General features: G+C 43.0%; 1 protein-coding gene across 1 annotated transcript in view; it reads right to left on the bottom strand.

Moving 5' to 3' along the window:
• The window catches only part of TLCD4 (TLC domain containing 4), a 39,503-nt gene extending 34,473 nt beyond the window's left edge, over positions 1-5,030 (bottom strand). The window contains exon 1 of the mRNA XM_004582030.3: positions 4,876-5,030. Within this exon, the coding sequence (XP_004582087.1) occupies positions 4,876-5,030 (155 nt within the window). The remainder of the gene's footprint in view (positions 1-4,875) is intronic.
• Between the last annotated feature and the right edge of the window lie 15,031 nt (positions 5,031-20,061).

Raw genomic sequence — 20,061 nt, 5'->3', positions numbered from 1 at the left:
CTAGCCCCACTGGTCAGCTTAAGAGTAGGGGCAGTAATGGACTAAGCTAGGTGTGACCTAGGAGCCTGCCATCAATCACAGGTAAAGGAACCCACAACAGTCTGGACTTGTCAAGGCAGCAGCACCCAAATGTACATCCTGAATAGGGTGTGGGGTGGGCCAGGCTGCAACAATCACTTGGTCATACAAGGCCAAATGGAAGGCCAGACTGTGCCAGGCACTGGCCTAAAACCCAGTGGCATGTATGAGAACTGGGTCTGGAAGTGGATCAAGTGGAGGAACTTGGGAAACTCCCCTGGTGAGTCATAGCTCCCACTGGTAATCATGTGGTCCAGACCTGGGGGTCGGACAAGCTGGGCAAAGTAGCTCCAACAGCTGGCTAATGTGTGAATTGGTAATGGAACGGGATGTACAGGGCAGGACTGAGCAAACCTTAGCCTACAAGCAAAATTAGAAACCAGGATGGAGCACAGGTCATGCCGAGCTAGGCTCTTGCACTTACTGGTCTGCGTGAGCCAGGGACACTAAGTCACAGTGTCTAAGGCAGAGACCGGGACAGGTGAGGGGCTGAGCCAAGCTGAGTCAGAGCAACCATGGGCAGGTGCGTGATCTATGGCTGGGAACAAGGCCCAGCTGGGGAGCTAAGGGGACACCCTAACTGGGTTGAGGTTCCCACCAAGGGGCGCGTGGGCTGGAATGGGGGCTGTGTTCTGACCAGGAAACAGTTAATCTCCCTTGGCACAAGTGTGGACTGGGACTGGACGCACCAAGGTGGGCCAGACACCAACACCTTCTGGTGTCCCAGAGGACCAGGGTAGAAGTGGGATGGACTAGGCTAGGTCTCAACCCCTATTGAACCATATGTGAGCTGTATGTGGGTGTGGACGAGCCGTGGCTGGGCTGAAACATCCAACAGCAAGTACCAGCTTGGGTTGAAGGCCAGTCAGGAAAAAGCCACTGTTCCTAGTAGGACAGGAGGTGAACTGAGTAGGGCTGGCTCATGGACCTCCTGGTATGCGTGAAATCTGGCACTGGGAGGGGTTCTGATGGAGGAGCCTGGGCAACTCCTCTGGCAGGACATAGTCCCTGTAAGTAAGCACAAGAAGCATGATAGATAACAGCCCAGAACAGGCCATGGAAAGTGTCCCACTGGCATACATTTGGCATGGGTCGGGGACAGACCAGGCTGAATCAGTTCATGTCATCCACTGGCAAATCCGAGCACCAGAACAGAGTGTGGGTTGAGCCAGGTTGGGTTGCGACAAAAACCAGTCCACAATACGGAATGCCAAGGTGAGGTTGCCTGTACCAGATGTGACTGCAGCGCCCAACAGCACTGTGAGAACCAGGAATGGAGGGGGCAGAGCCGGCAGGGGGAATAAGCAGGGGGGTTACCTTGCTGGACAGCTACTCCCACTGGAGAACGTGAGCTGGGTTGGGGGTAGTCCAGACTAGACAGGGCTACAATACCTGTGAGCCTCATGTGGACCAGATCAGGGAAAAGCCAGGCTGGGCTGATTATTCCTACTAGTGCAAACTACAATTAGAGTGGGTGACGGTTGTTTGGGCTTAGCCGCAGCATCAGCTGGCAGAAGCTGGCACTGGAGGCTAATTCTGTCAAGTCAAACTACAGAACCACCTGGTGAGTGCATAATCCGGGAGAGAGAGTGGCCTGGGAGGGAAATAGTAGGCTCCTCCCTCTTGGATTGCCACTATCACTTTAGGGCAAGGAAACTAGAAGAGGGGCAGGAATGGCTAGACAGAGAGGCACTCAACATCCGTGAGGGCTGGATAGTTGAGCTGGTTAGATGGAACTAAGCTTCAATACCCAACAACATGTACGAGAGCCAAATGGGATGTGGGATAGACTGGACTAGTCTGCTGTACATACTGGCAAACCAGGGTAGGGGGCGGGCCTGGTGGGGTTATTGTGGGTTGCTCTGACTGGGCTGCAGCTCCCACTGGTTTATGTGAGGGCTGAGTATGTGCTGGGCAGAAGCAGCCTGGACTGCAACACCCACTAGTTCCAGTGGAAGACAGGGATGGAAACAGAACCAACCCAGCAATTGCAACCACCAGCTGATCGTGGTGATGGACTGTGCCGGGCCCTGTGTTTGCTAGTACAAACAAGATTCTGGTCTGGGAACACCTCAGACAAAATTTCTTTGGGGATCTCCCCAGTTGAACTGTCAGACTCAGAACCCTAACCAAGAAAAGACAGAAGACAGAACAAGTCAATCCACCACCTCAGCTATATGTTGGTAGCGAAATACTGGGTAAATGGAGACTCTAAGATGGACTATGTCAATCAGTGGATTCTTCAACGACCTCATCGTGCTTGGTGTGGCGAGACTGGCAGCAATTCATAACTGGTGAACTATCAAAACCACTTGAGCAAGTATCTCAGAGCATGCACCACATCAGGGACCTGGGGTGGGTGGGAAACTGGGTGGGGCTTCTCCCTCAATATCCCCCTTTACCTCAAATACATGAAGGAAACAATATGGAAATAATAGTCTTATCCACTTTCCTATAGCCCATGAACCTCTTTACCCTAATTAACTATGTAACGATTGTAAAAAATATAATAAAAAATGTGAAAGATATAACCTCTTTAACCAACCTGTTTTAGTGTTTTCAGCCACAAAATATAAATTTCCCTGTGGAAAAATAATTATCTTTGATAATCACACCTCAAAGTACCTTCTCTGTTGGGATCTTAGAGTATATTGGAAAGATTCTAAGCCCTCAGCTGACAGAAATGATATTGATTTATAGATAAGTTTGATGTTACTTTGCCCAGGCCAACAGCTCCCTTTATAATGAGTAGAAAAAGGAAACATCCTATATTCATACATTTAATGTATAATTTCAAAAGCCTCTTAATATGAAAAGGAAACATCAAAATGCTACCCAATGAGTAGGTATCTTAGTGTAATAGGTTAAACCACTACTGGCAATGTTCACATACCATATTGAGTGTCAGTTCCTATCCCAGTTAGCCCACCTCTAACCCAGCTCCCTAATGCCCTGGAAAGCAGCGATTATGGTACAAATACTTGAGTCCCTGCCAACCAAGTGGGAATCCAGGTGGAGTTCCCGGCAGCCTAGTCAAGACCTGGCTATTGTAGACATCTGGGTGTGAACCAGTGGACAGGAGATCTCTTTTTTCTAGCATTCTATCTTTTGAACAAATAGATCTTTTCTAAACAGCTACAAAAATAGTTCAATATTTATCAAAGGGCTTAAAAATAAATGCTCGTGTATATGAAAAGATGATATGAAGAAAATTATAAGCATTTTGGAAGGCTACTGATTTAATCACTCCTAAGTTGCCCAAAGAGAGTCAAATTTTGGAGAAATGAACTTAACAATTAGGAATACTTCAGTATTGTCGGGACTTCCTATGCCATTATTAAACAAGTGGACATAATTTCAAACTTTTAATTATATGCAAATAATACCTATATCTCTGTTGTCACAATAAACAACAATTAAGTAAACATTCTTACTTATAAATAAACTTATATCTCACATGAGTGTTTTCCAGTATTTTTTCTCCTGATGTTTCCCTAGGTGGCTTGGACCAAGCACTGTCAGAGACCATTTCCTGATTTTTAGGAAGAACCCGGAATGTTGTATTGATTTGCATGTTTGCTGGATGCCACACTTGAAGAAGTGCATACACATCCAAAACACAGCCTGATGCTTTCCCTTCTTTGCACACTCCACCTCAAAGTCATGTGTAAACTGCGTGAGGTCAAAAGTAAATTCCAGAGACAAAGACAGTGCCATCTGAATAACAGAATGACTCTTACACTGTTAGTCCTTTTTCAAATAGATATCTGCTTGGGGAGTGAACCCCAGGATGGAAGATCGTGACATCTCATTTTCTCTCCTCTCTCTCTCTCTCTCTCTCACACACACACACACACACATGCTCAATCTTTCTATCTTCCAGTCCTGGTTCCTCTTTCTGTCACTCTGTCTTTCAACTGAATAAACAGATATACCTTTTTTAGTGACTATGTTCAAATAAGACACTGTCAGAGGTTCTTGAATTTTAAAAGATTTTAATTTAGAAAAACACATGCCATTTCAAGACTTGCTGAAGGTACTTCCCAGCTAGCATTAGTTTCAACTAACAACAAAGAAGTACTCATCATGGCTGCTGTAGTGCTTAGCACATGAAATGTTCTAGAGCAAATGAAGTAGTCATCAGAGTCACTTTGTGTCTGAAATCGTAGGAGAATAACAAACACACACACACACACACACAAAAATCCTGCACCAATTTACAGCCAACTTATATACCTGGACAGATGTAATTTTTTCACACTCATTTTTTGTTAAAAAAAAAATCTAAAGAGCAACATTTACTCTGAAATTACATAACAAATGCATCCATTCTGAAGGGCTCTTAATTATAGGAGACGTACATGTGCTGATTGTATACTAGGTTCTCTGGTAAACGAAACTGCCAAAGTCTAACTAAGCCAGCCAATCCTATACATAAATTACACAAGTCCAACAAAGCTTCTCTTCACATTATTTCCAAAGAATATATTTTTTAGCAGAAATATTTCAGAGAAGAATGCAAAATAGTGCTCTTCCACAGTCAGCCAGGGTCTATTTAATTTTCCACATTTTCACAGAAAAATATATTTTTCTCAGAGTCTTTCAATAGAATTCTTAAAACGTTCCTGTATGAGATCTACCTACTTGTATCTCCTTTCATTCCTAAGGTCAAATGAAATGTGTGATCTTGAATTTCATTAAGTCAAAATGAAAGACTTTTTAAAAATCATTCTAAAGTAATTTTACATCATTACAAGTTTTTCTCAGACTAGTCAATTACATGTTCATACACTTTACCTTGAGTTCCATTCAATCTTCTTTTCAAAGCTGAGACTATTAAAACCCGAGGAAATTTTTGCTGAAAACCAATAGCTTACAAAGTGGAAAAGAAGCTGGAAGGTGAAGAAGCTGGTACAAAAAATACTGATGATCTGTTTGTGCCTGGAATCCATATTTCAGCCTGTTAAAAAGAAATATTGATTAGATTTCACATAACACCTTTTTACATAACATTTTAATATTGAAGATTATGTACTTATACTTTTAATTTGGCACAAATTTAAGAATACAAAGAAACTACAATTTTTAAGCCTTTTGTTTCTTTAACATCTATTTGTCATGTGCTTTCTCTTTGTACTTAAAAGGATAAACCTATCTAAAGATTCCCATAAATTTCAAGTTTTTTAACAGTATGATATTCAAAGCTATCCAAGTCTTAGATTTTATTGTTGAGAAATTTTAAGTCCTAAACCAAAGTATGCTCTCAAAATATTTCAATTATATTTAAGATAAATCACCTGATTTCGCTATGCCTCAATTCCCTCACTGTAAATTGCTTTAATAACTTCTAAGAAACACAGCCAAATATTAGAGCACAACATTGCCAGAATCACAAAACAAAAGTTACACAGCAAAAACTAACATTATAGACACAGGAAACAACTTAAAATTTAAAACAGAATCAGGGGTTAGCACTGTGGTGTAGCAAGAAAAACCACTAGCTGTAATGCTAGTGCCCCAAATGGGAATGTCAAGATGCTCCATTTCCAGTCCAGCTCCCTGTTGGAGCACCTGGGAAAGCAGCAGAAGATGGCCCCAGTGCTGTGTCCCTGTACTCACCTGGGAGCCCCAACTCCGGACTCCTGCCTGTGCCCTGTCCCTGGGCCAGTCGCAGGCTGTTAGAGCCATTTGAGAATGAATGATCTCTCTGTCTCTCCTCTCTGTAACTCTTTCAAGTAAATAAATAAAAATTTTGTTTTTTAAAGATTCATTTTCTTTTTATTGAAAAGTCAGATTTTACAGAGAGAGAAGAAACAGAGAGAAAGATCTTCCATTCGCTGGTTCACTCCCTCGGTGGCCAAAATGGCCTGAGCTGAGCCAATCTGAAGCCAAGAGCCAGGAGCTTTTTCCAGGTGTCCCATCCACATGGGTGCAGGGTTTCAAGGCTTTGGGCCATTCTCCACTGCTTTCCCAGGCCACAAGCACGGAGCTGGAAGGGAAGTGGAACAGCCGGGATACGAAGCAGTGCCAATAGGGGATCCCAGCTCATGGAAGGCGAGGACTTTCGCCACCAGGCTACCGTGCAGGGCTCTAAATAAAAATCTTTAAGATAACTTTTATTAATTTAAGAAAATTTAAAGTGGCAGAAAATTTAAAGTGGCAGAGCCATGTCACTGATATCACTTAAATCAAAATTTAACTTTAAAATAAAAACAATGGTCATCAATTAAACCTATCCTTGTAGCACAAAGTCTTCATGGCTGTGAATCTCATGAAGGAAAAAAAGAAGATGATGAACCTGGAAAAGAAATTAGTTTTTATAATAGAGCTTCCAGTCTTAAGCACAGAGTTAGAAGATTGAACAATAAATAACATGCATACACTTACTATGCATAATGACATGCACACATACACTTAAAGATGCCTTCTGTCTCATTGGCTCCTAAAAATCTTCACAAAACACAGACCACATAAAGACACTAAAACATCTGTTTGCATCCAGCAAACATAGCCTTTCTATGGCTTCAACTTTGCTATAGTTGATCCTCAGATGAAAAGAAAATGAATCAATACCCATTTCCAGATGCCTACCAGAAAGAGATAAAGTCACCTATAAAGGCAATCTACTAGAGAAAAGCCATGTCATTACTGCCCAGGAATAACCCCACTCTCACTCACAGCCAGGGAATCCTAACAAGAACCGGCCTCCCACCAAGCCCCTTCTAACAGAATTCCTTGTAATGAATTCTTTCTTCATTTGTTTTTTTGTAGTGTATGTGCTTGGTAAAAACTATTGATGTTGCAATTCTTATCTGTGGGAGTCCATGAACTTTATTTCCTTTAAAAAAATGTTTATTTACTGAGCATTGGAAAAAATTTTCATTTGTGTCCTTTTAGTCTAGGTTTAATAATAACCAAACATTACATAAAACTCAGTTTTGGACACAGCTTCATTATAATTCACTAAATGAGATGTAAAGGGGAAGATGTTTTTTGCAAGATGAAAGCAAATAGGGCCCTGAGGGCCAGGTGGACAGATAACTGAACATGGATAGAGCGAAGGCATGGAAAGCAGCAAAAAGCCGACCCTTGGTGTGAAGACAGCTGGTCCTGCGAGTCTGACACTTCTCCCTGCCAGCCCAGAGCAGGGCACCGGCACCGGTTCTGCTTAAAAGTCAGTATCAACAATGAGCAATTCTGTCCTGAATGTTTGTTGAAAAGTAACATAAAACTTATTTGTGCCATATAACATCATCTAATTGATGAATCATTAATACATCAAAAAGCACTCAGTTTGTCCATCAAGAAACTTATTACTGAAAAATCCAGGATTTGTTAGACTGAATGAACATTTAATATTTTCAACAGGCTTGTTCTCTCTCAGTTTTGTCTTTGGGGTGGATGTTGAAAATTCTCCCTTTGCTAAAATGATCCATTCGAAACGAAATAAAGACCTCCATATAGTCATGCTGTGGTTTCTATTAAAGAGTCGAGAGACAGAAGCTAATTAAATTGTTCTGCTCCCAGCTTTTGCTTCTTAATAAGCAGCTGCTTGCTTAATCAGTCACGCCAAATCCAGGACCTGATCTACAGATTTTTTTTTTTCCCAGAAACTTCCCCCAGAAAACCAAGCCTTCCGGTAGAAATCAACTGTCCCAGTTCACTTCAGGTGCTTGAATCAGGCCATGAAACGGTACCAATGGGTAAAACCAAATGGTGTTTATTGCTAACACTGACAAAGGCCCTGGAGAGTTTGGGTATGATTAAGTATTGTGATACCAAGTACAAGCGGAAAACCATTAGACCCACTTCATGCACTCCCATGTATATGGAGCTAGTAGCTGGAAGAAGTCTAGAATGCTGTTCTTCTGTGGTGGGGGAGTAAGGGGTGGAAAGCAGCTGAATATTTCTGGGAAAATTTACAAGTATCCAGACATGAAGTCTACAATATAATTAGTCCATGTGAATTCACAGGAATTGTAGCCCCGAAAGAAACTCTTCTAGAAACCTGCTGAATTCAATCATCTCTCTGATTCCCCCAACATGGTTTATATAACTGGGAGCTAAAGTTCATTTTAAGTAGGGAAGAAAATGAAAAGCTCTCAAGTGCTCCTCTCGAGCACCAGCTGTGAAAGCCCATCTCTCCTGGCAGACCTCACAGATGTAGGGCACTGGAAATGGCAGGGCCAGGGCTGATTCAGCCTTCACTGCACCAAGAGTTTAGCCAACATCTGTCATTTGCCTACCTCGTGCCAGGCACTAACCTGACTCTCACAATACAAACACAGAAGCACGCTTACAGTAAGAGAAACCAGGAAAGCAGTCTTCACCACCCAGACCAGAACACTCAGGGTGCTGAAGGGACACTCCTTGCTCCCCAAGGGATAAAAAACCAGCAGAGAAAACATATCAACCATTAGGGGCCTCCAAAGGTTTTCAAGGTGAACCAAGAAGCTACCACTTCCACCAAGGCCCCAACAAGACCCTTTTGAGGCTAAAGGCCTAAAGATTCAGTTCCATCAGCAAATTCCTTCCCTCTCAGGATGATCACTGTCATTTCCCCCTGTTTTTTATTCCCTCGGAAGGACAGGGATTCCTTAGGGTATATGTTGTAATCATCAGCACCACTTATCCATGAGCACAACCCATCCCTTCACATTATGAAAGGACTTGTCTGTAAGAATCACACTGCAGTGGTTAGGAGGGAAAAACCCTAAAGACAGGGTGAGAAAGGTCTGTGTGCTGTCTTTAAGAGCAGTAAGAAAGTAGGAAGTAAGAGGCCCGGCGCAGTGGCCTAGTGGCTAGGGTCCTCGCCTTGAACACGCTGGGATCCCATGCAGTCCTGCTTCCCATCCAGCTCCCTGCTTGTGGCCTGGGAAAGCAGTCAAGGATGACCCAAAGCCTTGAGACCCTGCACCCATGTGGGAGACCTGGAAGAGCTCCTGGCTCTTGGCTTTGGATCGGCGCAGCACTAGCCGTTGTGGTCACTTGGGGAGTGAATCATCACATGGAGGATTTTTCTCTCTGTTTCTCCTCTCTCTGCATATCTGACTTTGCAATAAAAATAAATAAATCTTCAAAAAAAAAAATAAGTAAGAAGCTGGAAGGATACCCCACTCTCCCTCAGCATTCCCTTTTCTACCCATTTCTTACTTCCTACCTTGATTCCAATTAGTCCCTGTTTTCAGATCTCCATGCTCTCATCTTGTAACAGAAGAGGCTTTTCCCCCATTTCACCAACAAAATTCAGGTCATCAGGCATGCCTCACTTTGGCAATGCTTACTAGCTGTCCCACTCTCACATCCTCCCTGCACCCTGTAGCCTCAACGTTGCTCATGGCATTAGCAACTATATCCACTTCCCTTGGCATACCAGTCTTGGATGAGCAGTAACTTCTCAATGACTCCGTGTGGGCATCCTGGAAGCTCTGCACGCTGTGCCTGGTCCAAGCAGAGTGTAACCCCAAAGTTCTTTTGTGCGTCTCTGTCTCAGCAAATGACCCCGCCAAATTCAACATTTCCCCATCTTCCAACTTAAAACAGTCCTGCCATCATTGACATCTTCCTGCACCTCCCTCCCACAAACACCTGGTTGATAAGCTGTGGGAGATTACAGAGTACCAAACAAAAGGCCACTTGACTCCAGCAAAAGCCTGAAAGTGTTTCATGGTAGCCCCTGAACTCTGCAAGAAAGATGTGGCTAGATAACATGACCAGATAACCCAGTGCCAGCTGAAAAGTCAACAGGAGATCTGCCTCTTGGGTTTTTATAAGCTTCTCTCTTCTTATTCCTGTTTCTGTAAATATTTACATGTTTAATTAATCTGCATATCACACAGGCTGGGAAAAACTAGTTAATATATTGAACTGAATATTTGAAAATTATCCTCATTAGATGAAACAATGAATCCCAGTCACAAAAAGCAAATAATAATACAGGATAGGGATAAACTTTAAAAAGCAATCACCAATTATGGGATTTAGTACCACATGCACAGAAAAACCTTAGAATTGTTCAGGGACACAAATCAGCAACACACAAAAGTATAACGAAGATAGTAAACACATACAAAAACTTAAAAAAAAATCAGGTTCATTTATAACCAGATAGGGTGGAAGCAAACCACTGCATCAAGATAAATTATCAGTCCCATTGTACTCTAAATTAATCCCATATCAAAGATGATGATGATTTTGGAAATTGCTTCGTATCATGAAGAGTGAAAGGGCTGAATAATGTTAGCTTGTGAACAAGATTTCTTAGAAAAGACTTAAGAGCATTCTTCAAACATTTAAAGAACTGCCACGCAAAAAAAAGTCAAAGAAGGAACTTACTCTGCCATTACGCAAAAGGGCACAAGTGGACCAAACTTGGGGTAACAACATGAAGAGGGAGAGCTCAGTGCTTTAAAAAAGCACCTTCCATTGCATCCAGTGCAATAGCCTAGAGGATAAAGTCCTCACTTTGCATATACCAAGATCCCATATGGGCACCAGTTAGTATTGCAGCTGCTCCACTTCCCCTCCAGCTCCCTGCTTGTGACCTGGGAAAGCAGTGAAGGACAGCCCAAAGCCTTGGCACAATGCGCCTGTATGGGAGACCCAGAAGAAGTTGCTGGCTCCTAGGCTCGGATCAGCTCAGCTCTGGCCATTGCAGCCACTTAAGGAGTGAACCAACAGACAGAAGATCTTTCTCTCTGTATCTCCTTTTCTCTGTATATCTGCATTTCCAAAAAAAATAAATTTTTAAATTTATTTTTATTTTTGATGATGTTTACAGGATGATGATCAGGATGGAAAGGGTCAAATTAGGGGAAAGTGGGTGAGACCATTGTTTCCAAATTTTCTTTTTCTTGTATCTTGAGTAAGCGGGGGGAGATAAGGAGGGTGCTGTACCCAGCCACTTAACTGCCTCAGTACCCAGGGATGAGGAACAGCCACCTGATGTCATCCAGGGCAACCAATGTGGAGGCCTGCTCTGAGGGTTCCGCTTAAGGGGTTCTGAAATGCCATCGATCTCATAGATCAAAGGATGAAAAAATCCTCCGAAGGACCTCTGGCTGACATAGTCCACTTTAGAGACTCCATTCACCCATATACTTGCTGCCAATGCTTGGCTGGAGTAGCTGAGCAATTTGTTCTGCTCTCCTTCCTTTGCTATGGTACCAAATGTCCTTGCAGGCCCCAGTGCACTGTCATATCCTCCATGTGCATCTGGGCATGCCATTAACAGCTTCGTCTTACTCACTGAGGAGGCCCAGTTCTGACACATGCACTCCACAGTCAGTCCACAGATCTTGCAGTTCTCCCCACAGTTGGAGTTCCAAGTCCAGCAGTTCAGTTGGCAGGATCCCCACAAAACCTTGTCTGAGGTGATCCCAGACTTGTCTCTTGTGTGTGATTGTCAATACAGGGTCTTGTTCAGTCCGTCACCCACATCTGCCTATGCACACACTTATAGCTACAATTGCTGGATCATTTCTGTCTCCAGCTACATCTCTTACATAAACCAATGGATCCTGTGGCCCAGCCCAACCCAGCCCACTATTCACTCAGCCCTCACACACACCATTGGGACTTGTAGCCTAGCTGGAGCACCAGGCCCACTCCTAACCCTGGTTCCTATGCTTCCAGTTTGTGCAGCAGACTGGTCCAGTGTGTCCAGCAGACTGGTCCAGTGTGTCCCACATCCCATTTAGTTCTTGAATACATCAATGGGCATTGGAGCCTCGTTCAACACAACTGACCCCACTATCCAGCCCACACTTAGGCTGATAGGTACCACCCACTTGTGTAGCCAGGCCTGCTCCCAGCCCATATTCTCATGTTGTTGCAGCCCATCAGAAAGGTTCCCACAGTTGTTGTATCCTTTGCCTTTCTCTGTGCAGTATGAGGACCTCTCTTCTCCTGCAGCCCTTTCAGGTACTAGCTGCCTCAGCTTGAATACCTTGGAGTCTAGAGCTGACCATGGCCAGAGCATCCTCTTTGTCCCGCAAGGTCCCCTTCAGGTTCCTCATTTCTCCACTCCTTTTCATCACCTATACCGTTACTGGCTCTTTCATTCATACCTCCCTCTCCCTCTTCAGGTTGGTATCACATTCTAACCTCTGAAATGCTTCCTCCTATTCAAAGACATTGGCCCTGGCCCACGAAGTCCTAAGTAACTTGCATGCATGTACATAGCTCAGCATCTCCCTGAAACTGCAGTCCTTCTTTGTCACAATGGTACTTTGTCCCCACTTACAGATATCCACTGTCCCTTACCCATTATGTTTATGTGTCCAAAATGACACTCAGGTTGAATGGACTCTCTGTTGAATGGAGGCCCCATTCCTTTCAACTACTCAGTGTTAAAACATTCTCAAATCCACTGACCTCAGATTTTTCCCCAGCAATTAGGCCCTTCCTACTTCATTCCTTAATCAGCTTAGCTCCTACAAACCATCAATTCTTTAACACTTAGTAACAACCTACATTCCCTTTCCACTGCCAAGAGCTGGCAAAACCCCAAACCTAGATATGCCCAACTACTGACTTAGTGACAAGCCTTGGACAATCAGTGCATTGTTGGAGAAAGTCATACTCCAGAAGAGGCTGAAATAGATAAGCATGAAATTACAAAGGAATCAAACATTCCCCAACTCTACCCCATATTCCAACCATGTGCCTTGACCACTGATCCTTCCACATTCCACAGTACAGTGCTCCCATGGCCCTTATTTTTCTCAAACCTCCAACCATCCATTCTCACTCACAGCAGAAAAACTCCATCTGACTTAAACAAAAGCAGAAGTCAACCTAAACTAGTGGGACACAGTTAAGGCAGTGCTAACAGGAAAATTCATTGCAATTAGTGCCTACATCAAGAAACTAGAAAAGTTCAAGGTAAATGGGCTAACCATACCTCTGAAGGAGTTAAGAAAACAGCAAAATAACAACAATATTAACAGAAAAAAATAAATAATCAAAATAAGGAAGGAAATAAATCAGAGACTAAAAGAACAATAGATCAAAATGCTTCCAATAAGACAAAGAAGCAATCAACAGAATGGGAGAAAAATCTTCACACACTACACAACAGATAGGGGACTAATATCTAGGACTTACAAACAGATTCAAAAACTCAATGACAGCAAAACAAGAAATGGGCAAAGATGGACCCAGCGGCGTGGCCTAGCGGCTAAAGTCCTCGCCTTGAACGCCCCGGGATCCCATATGGGCGTCGGTTCTAATCCCGGCAGCTCTACTTCCCATCCAGCTCCCTGCTTGTGGCCTGGGAAAGCAGTCGAGGACAGCCCAAAGCTTTGGGACCCTGGACCCGCGTGGGAGACCTGGAAAGAGGTTCCAGGTTCCCGGCTTCGGATCGGCGCACACCGGTCATTGAGGTCACTTAAGGAGTGAATCATCAGACGGAAGCTCTTCCTCTCTGTCTCTCCTCTGTGTATATCTGACTTTGTAATAAAATAAATAAATCTTTTTTAAAAATGCGCAAAGAAAATGAGCTAGCATTTTCCAAACTATGGCTAATAGACATTAAAAATGCTCAGACTCGCTAGTTATTCAGGAAATACAAATGAAAACCACATTGAGGTTCCACCTAACTCCAGTGAGATTGGCCTACATTCAGAGAACTACTTACATCACCTGCTGATGGGCATTTGGGGAAATAGATAACTTATTCCATTGTTGGTGGGAGTGTAGACTAGTGCAGTCACAGTGGAAGTCAGTATGAAGATTGCTATGACAACTGAAGATTGATTTACCATATGACACAACTATCCCACTTCTGGGAATATATCCAAATGAAATGAAATCTGAATATGAGAAAATGATCTCAACCCTATATTTATAACAGCACAACCCATAATAGTGAAGACATGGAAATAATCCAGATGTCCATCAAAGGAGGAATAAATAAACTGTAGTGCATCTATTCCATGGAATACTACATAGCCATTAAAATGGATGAAATGCTACCATTTGCAACAAAATGGTTCCAACTAAAGACAATTATGCTCAGTGAATTAAGCCAATCTCCAAAAGACAATATCATATGTAAGACAACCTTCATGCAAAATACAAAACAAATAGATACATAGGTAAACATGTATATACATCTAGATATTATTATCCACATTCATCTAGATCTAGATACACTTATCTACATATCTAGATATTATTATCCTAGATAAATCATATATTTGAGGCTAGCATATCAGGAAGTGAAGATAAATTGCAGTATACATCTCTAATCCAGAATAAAAGGAGGAATCCTAATGAAATTGTTAAAGATACCTTGACAGGATCCGGTGATATAGCCTAGCGGCTAAAGTCCTCACCTTGAACGTGCCGGGATCACATATGGGTGCCCAGTTCTAAGCCCGGCCGCCCTACTCCCCAACCAGCTCCCTGCTTATGGCCTGGGAAAGCAGTTGAGGATGGCCCAAAGCTTTGAGACCCTGTACCCATGTGGGAGACCTGGAAAAGGCTTCAGGCTCCTAGGTACAGATCAGCTCAGCTCTGGCCGATGTCAATCAGAGGATGGAAGATGTTCCTCTTTGTCTCTCCTCCTCTCTGTATATCTGACAAATTTTCCATCATTACCAATATCTACAATGCCATGATAAAGCATGAAAAAGCAGAATGCTGGAACTGTGACTGTTACTGAAGTACTAAAGTGCTGTACTGGAGTATACTACTGTAATAATACGGGGGGAAATGTTGGAGCGGGAGAGTGGAGAGGGAGGAAGGGGAAGTGGATGGGGTAATCCTTATACTTACAAACCCATATCAAGGAAAATAAAAAAAATTTAAAAAGAAAGCTCTTACATCGCCACTGTCAACTGTGCAAAGCACCTGAATCTCAGCCATGTGTCCTTCCCACTGAGCCACCCCAAGTTGTGTGCATTGGATCCATTCTTTCTGGCAGTTTTGAGAACTACTTGTTTCCCCATTATCCTTTCCCAAATGGCTTTCAATCAGGCTCACAGGGTGGGTTTGAGGCACAGCAGGTGAAGCCATTACTTGGGTTGCCTGTATACCACATCAAAGTGCCAGTTTAAGCCCTTGTTACTCTACCTCTGATCCAGTTTCTTAACAATGCACCCAGAAGGCAGCAGAGCATGGATCAAATATTTGAGAGCATCCAGGTAAGAGACCCAAATGAAGTCTCTGGCTTCTGGCTTCAGCTTGATGCAGCCCTAGTCGCTACAGCCATTTGGCAAGTAAACCGGTAAAGGGAAGTGCTCATACCTGCCCTCAACTTGGAGCCTGCTTGGGTTTCTCAGGCTCTCATGAGGACCCCACCTTCTCGAGCTTCACCTGGCATTTGTCCTTGCTTGCTGCACTCCAGCTCAGGCAGCCTTCCTTCCACCCGCTTCAGGGGTTCTCAGGTCAGTCCTCACTTCCCCAAAGTGTCCTCACGCCCCACTGCCAGGCCAATTTCCCTCACCGCCAGCACTCAGGGCAGCAGGTGCTGCTCGTTTACAGTTACGATATACACAAGTTTTCCTTCCTCCAGGAATGTGTACCCCATGAGGCTGGTAAACAGGGTCATTTTAGCAGTGGAATCAGAACACTGAAAAAAATAATTTTCAAAACTGATGAAACTAGTATTACACCATGAAAATATACTGATTCAAGGGAACTCTCACCTCCAAATTGTCCAAAACAGAGTATCAACATTATTAATGGCGTAATACTGACTATAATATTTATCTCAAACTCCTTAAACATAATACGTATTTTAAAGTTTTCATGTGTCTATTCATATAAAACTATGATCTCAAATATATTTTCAAAGCTGTATCAGCCATATAAGTACTTATTTACTGAATTCCTGGCCAGCATCAGTCGCCCTAACACACTGGTATTTACAGTTTCTGCATGTAAACCATAATTTATAATTACACACACAACTACAGAAGATGAGCCATCTGCCAATCCTAACTAATAAATGTTCTACAAAAAAAAAAGGGCACACCTAACCTCATCCATCAGGTTTTTATTTGGATTTTCACAAAGGTGGTACCTTACAATGATCTGTTCAAACTAAGAGACACTAAAATCTCCTAGCAAAGAAAACAATCATACTACTCACTTTCAACCTTTCATTTATGCAAAACTGTCAAGCACTAATTCAATGTGTTTAAAGGCTTCAGCCAGCTGCAGGGGCTGTGTGTGTGTGTGTGTGTCTGTGTGTGTGTGTGTGTGTCTGTGTGTGTGTGTGTGTGTGTGTGTGTGTGTGCTTTAAGTTATGTGGACAAAGTTAGAAGTAATGCAGAAAACCTTACCCCATCTTCTTTTCTGAGCATCTTATTCAAGAACCACTAGTATTAGTGTGAAATCTCCAGGAAGCCAACTTCACAGAACAGTCAACGCAGCAAGGACAAATCCTCTAATAGTCATCCTATTGCTTCTTAGACTGAACAAATAAGGTGTAAATGAAGACTGAATCAGGAGAGGCTCTGAGCCCTATGTTAACATGGCTAAGTTACACTCCCTTTCCGAAATACAGGATGTTAAGGTTTAAGAAGGAAACACTCAGAAAATATTTCTCTGTGGGTCCTCTCTGTTAAGCCACTAATAGGAAATCCTTCACATTTTTATTATCCATTTTCTCATCCTTCACCTCTTTCTCCTCCAGCAGTACATGCAGAATTCAAGTTAAAGCAAAAATATTCCATTCTACCTTCCACTGACTCTGGTAACTGACATCTCCCTGCGAAAATTGTTCTGAACTACTGGTTTTTTTTAAAGATTTACTGATTTTATTACAGCCAGATATATACAGAGGAGGAGAGACAGAGAGGAAGATCTTCCATCTGATGATTTACTCCCCAAGTGAGCGCAACGGGCCGATGCACGCCGATCCAAAGCCGGGAACCTGGAACCTCTTCCAGGTCTCCCACGCGGGTGCAGGGTCCCAATGCATTGGGCCATCCTCGACTGCTTTCCCAGGCCACAAGCAGGAAGCTGGATGGGAAGTAGAGCTGCCGGGATTAGAACCGGCGCCCATATGGGATCCCGGGGCGTTCAAGGCGAGGACTTTAGTCACTAGGCCACGCCGCTGGGCCCTGAATTACTGTTTTAATAGCAAAGAATAAAGTACTTAAGGCTGAATGTTAATACAAGTCTAACTTGCCTTTATTTCCCCCACATTTCCATGTAATGATTCCAATCACAGGATGCGAGAGCAGGAATGAGACTAGAACCTGCTCCCCAAACCAGCCTCACCCTTCCCCAGCAAAACTGCATGTCCAGCCTCCTGGGCTGCGTGCTGGCCCCACCAGGCACCTCCGCAACTCACAGAGCTGTTTTGACAGTAAATTCACGTTTCTGCCGTGGATCTCTTTGATCTAAGAGATCCCTTTATCTGTCATAAGCCTGTCTTTTTACATTCTATATTGAATTCCTCTAGGATTCTTTCTCCAAATTGTCAAATTTGGTATTTTTCTCATCTGGGGCACCCCTCCCAGAATACACACACACACACACACACACACACACACACTACTTTAACACTATATATTCTGTTGATTCCTACTGGTCAAGATTTGCAATCTTCCTTTAACAGTTTGTTTTACAGGAGGGTGGGAGAAAATGGGATTCACAATCCAGCTTTCCTCAAACAGTCCAGGTCCACACCTAGAGATTCTGAAACAGATGATCCGACCTCCTCTTTGAGAATTCCTGCCCTTTCAAGAAACAATGTCTCCCCCTAGGGTCCCATAAAACCTGACCAGTATTTCCACACATTTTAGCAATTACAACAAAAATGTGTAGTCTTATTTTCCTAGAGCACATTTCTTAAAGTTTTGATAAGCTTTTAACTTAAAAATACATAAAATCTAGCAAAGCTAATGTATTTCATGTCCACTTAAAAAAAAATCTCCTGTCTTAATTACAATTCTTTTGATTTATGTTTGCCGCCTTACCTACGACTTGGGTTTAGAATGTCTAAACAGGCAGTGGGACTGCAGAATGCTGACAGGGGAGACGGTCCTTCCCACAGCTCCTCTGCTTCTCCCCTCCCGAAACACCGAGCAAGATAGACAATCCAGGCCTTCACCATCAAGGCGTCAGATCTCAGAGTACATAGCACACAGGAGTCACCTAAGAAAGGTAGCTTCCAGCACCTGCCCCCAACTGAAGACTTTTATAAGGAAGTCTTTGTTCTGTAAATCTGTGAGTTTCCAGTTATTTGGGTAACTGTTGGATTTGGGATAAACCAAAATGCCTTAAGCCAGGAGCTCACCGTCATAGGACGTTCACCCTGGCATGGTACAGGCCAAAATACAAACCAAGGGTTTTGAAGCTTATACAATCTGTTGGCTGATCTTTAAGGAGAACAATATTTCACTTACAATCCTAGAAATGGTCCTGAAAGGTGGCCTGGTGCTGACGTGGGGACGGGACTGGGAGACTTGGAGGAGGGAAGGGGTTCTGAGGCCAGGATTTCTGTCTGACTTGTCATGTGCTCACTGCCCTATCTGTGCTCTTCCATCTCAGGGGGAGCACAGAAGGTTCTCTTGGCTGCCAACATCTCTTGGCATTCTGCCAACTCTATGAAATCAAGGAAAAGCTGGACCAAAAACCATTCTCCCAGTTGCATTTTATTGTTTATGTTTTTTAAGCATGTTTATCATTTAAAATGATACAGTTTTGTAGGTACACATGTTCTTCCTTCTTCCTCCCCTTCCTCCCTTCCTCTTCCCCCCTCCTGACATTTTTTCCCCAAATTATCAGTGGTATAATCCCTTATCGACAGTTACAATATAAATTTTCTGCTATTTAAATGTATCATGACACTGTAGGTAAAGGCAAAGGTAGAAAATGTAGCATAGTAGACAAGAATTTTTTCATGTTTCAATGGGAGTCCTATTTTCACTGGGGAGATGCATCTGCAACACAACTTACTTCTCAGTACACTAGTCTCCCCATACAATTCATCTGCATATACGTATATACTTAATTACCTATATCCATTTATTTTCTACTTTGCATAAAGGCTGTCTGGATAAATATCACACATTCCCTCTGCTCTTTATTTTTTTTAAAGGAAGAATGGGGCACCTGCCAAACTCCCCAGGGATTCAGCACTTAAGGAGACAGGTTCTTTTCATCTCTGAATTCCAATCAGATTACCACTGAATGAACAGATCCTTACAACGTATAAAAGTAACTAAGGTAGGGCCTTTGCCCCCTGTTTTTTATTTCTTTTTCTTTTTATTTCTGTTATTCTTCCCACAAAACATAAGAGGTGATATTTAATAGGCTAGTGGTGCTGGAGAACAACTTAGCAAATTTCTCCCACTTGTTGGGTTCTTCAGCTGAATTGCATCCAACGAGAAAGAGACCTAGAACCAAATCCCAGTCTCAGTATTTATCAAGTGGCTTTAGGCAAGCAGAATTCAACCTTTCTGATCTGAAGGCTCTATAAAACGGGAATAAGAAAGGCTACATTACAAGAAGGTTATGTGGTTTAAGTGAGACAATGCCTCACTTGCACCTTGCGGAGTTCCTGGCACATGCAGCCACTTGTGATAATCATTTAATAGCCATACATTTCTACATCACGGAACACTGCCACTCCAATCTTTCAATCCAAAGCCTGTGTCGCTGCTTCCATGAATCTTGCAAACAGAGTTCAGTAGAAAGACTACATCCAGAGTGAGCCTCAAAAGACCTTGTAAGGGTAGGTACTTGACACAGAAGTTAAAACATGCCTTGGGACCCCCACATCCCACGGCAAGAGTGCCTGGCATTCAGTTCTGACTCCACTTCAGACTCTAGTCTTGTGCTAATGCTCACTCTGGGAGACCCAAGCACCTGATTTATGTAGGACGGAGCCAGGGACTCCAGCTTCAGTCTTGTCCATCTCTGCCTGTTGAGAGCATTTGGGAAGTGAACCAATGGATGGAAGATCTCTTGCTCTTTCTCTTTTAAATACATTTTCAATTATTTAAAAAATTTTTTTACAGA

The sequence above is a fragment of the Ochotona princeps genome, chromosome 2 (genome assembly GCF_030435755.1).
Source record: "Ochotona princeps isolate mOchPri1 chromosome 2, mOchPri1.hap1, whole genome shotgun sequence".
Classification (NCBI taxonomy): Eukaryota; Metazoa; Chordata; class Mammalia; order Lagomorpha; family Ochotonidae; genus Ochotona; species Ochotona princeps.
The sequence above is the reverse complement of the archived record's forward strand: the minus strand, read 5'-3'. Positions and strand labels throughout refer to the sequence as shown.